Source organism: Amaranthus tricolor, chromosome 2 (genome assembly GCF_026212465.1).
Source record: "Amaranthus tricolor cultivar Red isolate AtriRed21 chromosome 2, ASM2621246v1, whole genome shotgun sequence".
NCBI lineage: Eukaryota > Viridiplantae > Streptophyta > Magnoliopsida > Caryophyllales > Amaranthaceae > Amaranthus > Amaranthus tricolor.
Genome location: NC_080048.1, coordinates 14,146,891 through 14,155,539, shown reverse-complemented (window position 1 = coordinate 14,155,539; position 8,649 = coordinate 14,146,891). Strand labels below are relative to the sequence as shown.

The following is an 8,649-nucleotide window of genomic DNA, read 5'->3' as shown; positions in this document are numbered from 1 at the left end:
TCATATAGAAATTATAGTTCCGAATCTTTGTCTGTTTAGAAGCTTTTCAAACAAGTTTTTAACTGCTATGTTTTTGAACTTCTTATGCACGTTCGAAGCTAGATGACGTTTACAAAACCGATGGAATGCATATGGCTCTTCCCAACCTTTTCCAACTCTATTCATTGCATGCAAAATTCCCTTGTGACGATCAGATATAACACATAAGCCGTCCCTCTTAGTCACGTAATGCCTTATACAATCCAAGAACCAACTCCATGTGTCGTTGCTCTCCCCCTCCACAACGGCAAAGGCAAGTGGGAACAACTGAGAATTTGCATCTATCGCCATAGCAATCATAAGTGTCCCTTTGTACTTTCCGTACAAATGTGTACCATCTATAGAAATAAAGGGGCGACAGTGGGGAAAACCCTTAATGGATGGTCCAAAAGCCCAAAAAATTCTCTGAAAGATAACTCTGTTAGGATCCATTATCGATTGGACTTCCCATTGCACCACTGTTCCTGGATTAGATTGCATTAATGTCTGTAGGTACCTTAGAAGCTCCTCAAAGGACTTATCCCAATCCCCAAATACTTTTGTTATAGCCTTATTTTTGGCCAACAAAGCTCTCTTATATGTTATAACAAATCCGTATTTATTTTTTACAAAATTAACGATTGCCTTCACCTTGAACGCTGGATCAACTCTGATCATATCCACGATAAGATCAGCAACAAATTCAGAACTAAGGAGGGGATGGTCGTCACTGTAATGCGTTGAGCAATCTTGATTATGACCCTTATATCGCACAATCTTAAATGATCCCGTGGCGGTCATAATAGCTCTCATCCTCCATTCACAACCTATATCCTCCACATTAGTGCATTGGATAACGTACTTTGAAGGCTCCGACTCAATCACACGGAAGTTTCTATTGTTAGAAATCGCCCAAGCTTTAACATTCTTCTTAAGGTGGTCTAAGGAGCTAAACTCTTGCCCTATCTTAAAGTCTCCATTTTCATTCATGGAGTTGTCATCGTTCCAGGTCATCCATGCATCAATCAATCTTTGATCAACCTCATCAATTCTAAGCCAGTCTTGAGATGGAGCACCATTCCTAATCGCTGCATCTAGAGCTTCTCTTCTGTCATCATCCTCCTCTGAATCAGAATCAATATGCTCATCCTCCTGATCTAAAGAGTCAACCTCGTTGGCATTGCGCCTACCCAAGTGACTCGTGGAAAAGGTGTTCATTACACCACCACCAATGCCACGTGAATGAGTTGGAGAAGTAAACTCATCCAAGTGCTCATTAACGTAATTTGGGTTACTTAACATTTCTGTGAATGTATCATGGCGTACACTAGGACCTGATTCTGGAAGTTGCATGCTAGTCATGACTTTCGTCGCATTATCCAAATTTGCAACCAATTCAACATAAACCTCCATTGCCGTTCCAGGGGCTTGTGATGCCGCATAAGCAAGAGCACTTATGCTTTCATCATTCTTAATCGGAACTAACACATTTTTTCCAGTCACCGGATATTTCATGTGTATTTTAAACATAAAAGAGTTGCGATCACAACCAATTACATCATAGATTTTGCTATGAAACACCTCAAAATTTGTATTCTCACGATGGATAAACATCACTTCATTTAATCCTTTATTATACACAACATCGGATTCAGTATAACTTACTTCTCCACCCCAATACACTATAATGGGATAATGATCCATATTCTGCAAACACAAGCATGTTTTTCATGTGATTTCACATACACTTTATTGTTGATTATGAGTAAAGGAAGTGTAAATGTGAATACAAGAATTTGTGATATTAAGGTATTAGAACACTTATTAGAAGGTTCAATTAAAATATAAAGCTAAAAATACCATGAATATATACTAAAACCATTAAACTAACCATACAAAGTAATAAAATTGCATTAAAGCATTTCATCAAACACTTTATATGCATACAAACCAAATCATAAAATTCAACTACAAATGTGTAAAATGTATACTTAAATCATGAAATCAAGAGAATGTAACAAACAATCAATGTATTTATAACTTCAAATTACAACAATAATGAACAAGAAAATAATTTACAAGTTGAAAAACATTAGGGTTATATTCATACCTTAAATGAGGATGAAATTAAACAAGTAGCGAAGGAAAAGATGGGAATGTAGTTGATTAGTTTAGTTGAATGAGAGGAATAGTAAATAAGAAGTGAATGAGAGTGAAGAATTTTTTTTTTAAGCTAGCAGCCGCAAGAAGAAGCAAGGAAGGAATGAAATGATAAAACAGGAAGCTGGGCGTGTTTTGTATAGGTACAAAACCGCCCCTTGAGATGGCGGTTAACTAAGGGCTTTTATTTTATTTTTTTAAAAAAAAAATTAACTACTACATAACCGCCACTTGAGATGGCGGTTTACTACAAAACCCAAAATAAAACCGCCACTTCAAGTAGCAGTTATATTAAAAAAAAAAAAAAGGAAAAAAATTTTTTCTCCCACCTATCCTACATAGACGGTATTGTGGGAATTACTTTCCCATTTCATGCAAAGTGGGAAATAAATTTCCCTTTTGCCATATTAAGGGAAAAGATTCCATTTTTTTAGTTATTTTGATTTAATTTTAACCATTAATTACTTATATAATCAATTATGTGATAATATTATCTTTGACCATTTCACATTAATCCATATTCTCATAAAAATAATGGTTAAAATTGAAACGTTTGACCTTGAAAATCAACAAAACTATGGTAAGAGACTTCAACTGGGAACTTACAAACCAACAAAAGTGTTATATCAAATGGCATTTTCTGGATTAATAGATCTAAACTGGATACTTAATTTACTTGTTTGGTAAATCACTCTGTTATGAATGGTAGTATACTAATGTGATTATAAATGATACTATACTAATGTGTGACTTGAGTGCACATTAAAGGGTTGAATTCATGTGTGTGACTCTTGAGTTGTGGAATCCAAAAGGGTGTAATAAGGTGAAGAGTATTCATGGGAATTATTGGTGTTAATGAAGATTAAGGTGAAGAGTCTCATGTGTGTGACTCTTGAGATAATGCCTTTTCAAGTTCTTAGAGTTATTTCATAGTATTCATTACCCTAAATTAACTATGTATTTATGTGAGCCATTCATCTTCAAGTACCTAGCACTATAAATAGGGCTCTCATACCCACACTTCAAGGATGCAAAACACATCAAACACAACCCTTAAGCCAAACACATAGCCTATTGTTGTTATCTCTATCTCAATTGTAATTCTTCATATTGAAGTGTTGTTTGTATTCATTTGATATAATATAAACATAAACTACACACCACGGAGGACGTAGCCATCATTGGGTGAACCTCCTTAAATCTTTGTGTCCTTGTTTGTTACTTTGTCAAACTTAATTTTGCTCATTGTCGTTTGTTCTTAACATCGTAAGTATTTGGCGATCGTTTTCAATTGGTATCAGAGCCAAGGTTATTTTGCGGTGTTTTAAGAAATTATTACTTGAAAATCATGACTACAATGAAGCTCGATATTGAGAAGTTTGATAGGAATGTAAACTTTGGCTTATGGCAAGTCAAAATGAGAGCCATTTTGATTCAAAATGGTGTGCACAAGGCGATTGATGGTGTAGAGAAGATGCCGGAAGGAATGTCCGCATCGAGATGGGAAGAGATAGACACAAAGGCGTTATCGGCAATCCAATTATGCTTATCCAATGAAGTTCTAAGAGAGGTTGTTAAAGAAACAACAACCAAGAGTATATGGGAGAAATTGGAATCACTCTACATGGCCAAGAGTGTTACCAATAGGCTACTTTTGAAGAGTAGACTCTACGACTTACGCTTGGAGGAAGGTAAACTTTTAAAACCTCACTTGGATGAGTTTTGTTCCATTGTTATGGATTTACAAAACATTGATGTTAAGCTTGATGATGAAGACTTGGCAATTTATCTTTTATGTTCTTTACCCCCTTCTTATAAAAATTTTAGAGAAACTCTACTTTATGGTAGAGATAATTTGAGTAATGATGATGTGAAGAATGCCTTGACTCAAAGGGATCTCATTGATACACAATTGTCACAAAAGTCACCAAGCAATGCTAGTGACGGTTTGTTTGTAAGAGGGAGGTCACAAGAGAAAGGTTCCACTAGTGGGAGTGGAAACAAGGGTAAAGGAAGGTCCAAGTCTGTAAGGCCAAACAAAAATAAGACTTGTAACTATTGCAAGCTTAAGGGCCACATCAAGAAGGATTGTTGGAAGCTTAAGAGAAAGCTAGAAGAAGAGGCAAGGGAAGGAACTAGCAATGCTAATGCTAGTTATGTGAATGATAGTGATGATGGCGATGTTCTTGTTGCCACTCATGAGTACAAAGGTAATAATGAATGGATTCTTGATTCGGGGTGCACATTCCACATGACTCCCAACAAAACTTTCTTCCATACATTTGAAAGTGTTGATGGGGGAAATGTTACCATGGGAAACAACACCACATGTAAGGTTGTTGGGATTGGGAGCATTAAAATTAAAATGTTTGATGGGATTGTGAGGACCTTAACCGATGTAAGGTATGTCCCGGGCTTGAAAAAGAATCTTTTATCTTTGGGTACTCTTGATAAGATCGGGTGTAGAATCACTTGTGAAGGTGGAGTTATGAAGGTAGCCAAGGGTTCACTAGTGGTGATGAAGGGGAGGTTGAATGGGAGTTTGTATGCTCTTCAAGGTTCAACCATTCTTGGCTCGGCGAATGTATCCACAAGCACAATGTCCGATCGTGACACCAAACTTTGGCACTTAAGGCTTGGTCACATGAGCGAAAGAGGTATGTTTGAACTCTCTAAACAAGGTTTATTTAATGGGAAAAATTTTGGGAACCTTGGTTTTTGTGAACATTGTGTTTATGGGAAACACAAGAGAGTTAGTTTTAAACCCGCCATCCACAACACTAAGGGGATATTAGATTATGTCCATTCCGACTTGTGGGGGCCTTCTCGAACGCCCTCCCTTAGTGGTTGTAGCTACATGTTGACCTTTATTGATGATTACTCTAGGAAAGTTTGGTGTTATTTTATAAAACATAAATATGAAGTTTTTGATGTCTTCTTGGAATGGAAGAAGATGATTGAAAAGAAAGCCGGTAGGAGCATCAAGACCTTGAGAACCGACAATGGTCTTGAATTTGTTGATAGCAAGTTTCTCAATTATTGTTCTAATGAAGGTATTGTTAGACATAGAACTTGTGCAGGTCGTCCTCAACAAAATGGTGTTGCGGAGAGGATGAATAAAACGTTATTGGAAAGGGCAAGATGCATGCTAAATCAAGCAAATTTGGGGAAACAATTTTGGGCCGAAGCGGTGGCTACGGCATGTTATTTGATCAACCGTTCACCTCATACCGCCTTGAAGTTCAAGTCGCCACAAGAGGTATGGTACAACACTCCGGTAAACTATTCTAGTCTTAGAATCTTTGGTTGTCCAGCTTATATTCATGTAAATGATGGTAAGTTAGAACCTAGGGCTAGAAAAGGTATCTTTGTGGGGTATGGAGTGGGTGTAAAGGGGTATAGGGTATGGTGTAATGAATCAAAGAAAATTATTGTTTCTAGAGATGTTGTTTTTGATGAAGATAGCATGCTTGTATCTAATGTTGAAAAACCTTTTAATAATGATGATAATGAAGCACAAGTGGAGGTTGAATCCTCCAATGTTGATAATGAGAAAAATGATGATGTTCAACAAAGGTCTCCTCCTTTGTCCACAACTAGGCAAAGAAGGAAGATCGTGGCTCCAAGGAGGTACATTGAAGAGTGTGATTATGTTGTTTATGCTCTCAACATTGCTAGCGAAGTCGAAGGGTTAAATGAACCAAGTACGTACAAGGAGGCTATAGCCTCAAATGACTCAAGCAAGTGGTTGATTGCTATGAAACAAGAGATGGAATCTCTTGCGAAGAATGGAACTTGGGATATCGTTGTTGCACCAAAGAAAAAGAAGATTGTGGGGTGCAAGTGGATATTCAAGAGGAAGGAGGGTCCTTCTAGTGATATTCCTCCCATCTACAAAGCAAGGGTTGTTGCAAAGGGATACTCTCAAATTGAGGGTATTGATTTTCACGAAGTTTTCTCTCCGGTCGTGAAACACTCTTCTATTAGGGCATTGCTTGCTTTGGTGGCGATGGAGGATTTGGAGTTACATCAATTGGATGTAAAGACGGCTTTTCTTCACGGTGAGCTTGAAGAAGAAATCTTTATGAAGCAACCGGAAGGTTTTGAGGTAGCCGGTAAGGAGAATCATGTGTGTAGATTGAAGAGGTCATTGTATGGGTTGAAGCAATCTCCAAGGCAATGGTACAAAAGGTTTGATTCCTTTATGATTTCACATGATTTTGTTAGAAGTTCTTATGATAGCTGTGTTTATCTTAAGAAATTTGAAGATGGTTCTTTACTATATTTGCTCTTATATGTTGATGATATGCTAGTAGCATGTAGCTCTTTGCTTAAGGTGGAGGACTTGAAAGAGTTGCTTTCAAGTGAATTTGATATGAAAGATCTTGGTGAAGCCAAGAAGATTCTTGGGATGGAGAATTTGAGAGATCGGGCTAAGGGTGTCTTATACCTTAGTCAAAGGAAGTACATTGAGAAAGTTGTTCAACGTTTCTCCATGGATGATGCTAAAGGTGTGTCTACTCCTCTTGCTTCTCATTTCAAATTGTCCAAGAATTTGTGTCCACAAACAAAAGAGGAAGAAGAGCAAATGGTAAGAATTCCATACACTAGTGCCGTTGGTAGCATTATGTATGCTATGGTATGCTCTAGGCCCGACATTGCTCATGCGGTGAGTTTGGTGAGTAGATATATGTCTAATCCGGGTAAGGGACATTGGGAGGCACTAAAATGGCTATTGAGGTATTTGAAAGATACTTCAAATGTTTGTCTCATGTATGGGAAAAATTCAAGTGAGCTAACCGGGTTTTGTGACTCGGATTATGGTGGTGATCTAGATAATAGAAAGTCCACAAGTGGGTTTGTGTTTACTTTGGGTGGTTCGGCGATTAGTTGGCAATCATCTTTGCAAGATGTGGTTGCTCTTTCTACAACCGAAGCGGAGTACATAGCCGTGGCCGAGTCATTCAAGGAAGCAAAATGGCTTAAAGGTCTTGTTGGTGAAATGTGCAACAAAGTGTGTGAGGTAAGTGTGCATTGTGATAGTCAAAGTGCAATTCATTTGGCTAGGAATCAAAACACATTTCATAGAAGGTCCAAGCACATTGATATTAAGTATAACTTTATCCGGGATGAAGTTGAGCACAAAAGGGTGTTATTGAAGAAAATTGACACTACGGAAAATCCGGCCGACATGATGACAAAGTCATTACCTACTACCAAGTTTGAGTTATGTGTTGACTTGGTAGGTTTAGCTCCTTGCTTGAGATAATGCCCTCTTGGGCATTTTGAGGTGTGTATGTTTTTTGAATATGAAGTGGATTGATGAATGTTGTGACTTGGGTGAACTCAAGTCAAGGTGGAGATTGTTATGAATGGTAGTATACTAATGTGATTATAAATGATACTATACTAATGTGTGACTTGAGTGCACATTAAAGGGTTGAATTCATGTGTGTGACTCTTGAGTTGTGGAATCCAAAAGGGTGTAATAAGGTGAAGAGTATTCATGGGAATTATTGGTGTTAATGAAGATTAAGGTGAAGAGTCTCATGTGTGTGACTCTTGAGATAATGCCTTTTCAAGTTCTTAGAGTTATTTCATAGTATTCATTACCCTAAATTAACTATGTATTTATGTGAGCCATTCATCTTCAAGTACCTAGCACTATAAATAGGGCTCTCATACCCACACTTCAAGGATGCAAAACACATCAAACACAACCCTTAAGCCAAACACATAGCCTATTGTTGTTATCTCTATCTCAATTGTAATTCTTCATATTGAAGTGTTGTTTGTATTCATTTGATATAATATAAACATAAACTACACACCACGGAGGACGTAGCCATCATTGGGTGAACCTCCTTAAATCTTTGTGTCCTTGTTTGTTACTTTGTCAAACTTAATTTTGCTCATTGTCGTTTGTTCTTAACATCGTAAGTATTTGGCGATCGTTTTCACACTCCTATAATCCTATGTGTCAATTTGAATGGGGGAAGTTAGGATTCAAATTACTTTCTATATTTTTTTTTATTACATCACTGTTATAAAGATTTCCTATATGCCATAAGATTGACAATCACTTCACCAATATCAAATGCATCTAAATAATTTGACCCCTTAAATATCCACCTCTTTGAGTTTGTTATATTCAACTTATTAAACTTAGTACTTTTAGTTTTATTGGAATCAGATGAGAGTCGTGAGACCAAACAAGATCAAATTTGACCTTAATCTCCTCATTGATCACTTTTGTTGCCACAGGTGCTATATTAAGTGCAAAATATGAATGAAAGGTGCGAAAGCCAGATGTTATTATCATGGACATAAAACTTTAAAATAGTGAACATGCTTGGCACCTCTACCAATTTCTGATCCCTCTTTTCCCCCATAGCCGTTTCTAATTACTTGAATTTAGGCACAAGATATAAGAAATCAAACAAATATATTGCTCTATAATATAAGCCAGTT

General features: G+C 37.0%; 1 protein-coding gene across 1 annotated transcript; it reads right to left on the bottom strand.

The window, feature by feature from the left end:
* LOC130805564 (uncharacterized) lies at window positions 1–519 on the bottom strand. Its single transcript, XM_057670343.1, has 2 exons — window positions 308–519; window positions 1–157 (listed from the first exon to the last, which is right to left on the bottom strand). Exons 1-2 carry the CDS (start codon window positions 517–519, stop codon window positions 1–3), a joined length of 369 nt encoding a protein of 122 aa, XP_057526326.1.
* Window positions 520–8,649: the final 8,130 nt, after the last annotated feature.

Excerpts from the sequence above, each read along its gene's own strand:
- LOC130805564 (XM_057670343.1), bottom strand. The coding sequence starts at position 519 with ATGCAATCTAATCCAGGAACAGTGGTGCAATGGGAAGTCCAATCGATA. Across the intron at positions 158-307 it reads GCGATAGATGCAAATTCTCA|AGTTGGAAAAGGTTGGGAAG; the intron begins GTTGTTCCCACT and ends TGCAATGAATAG.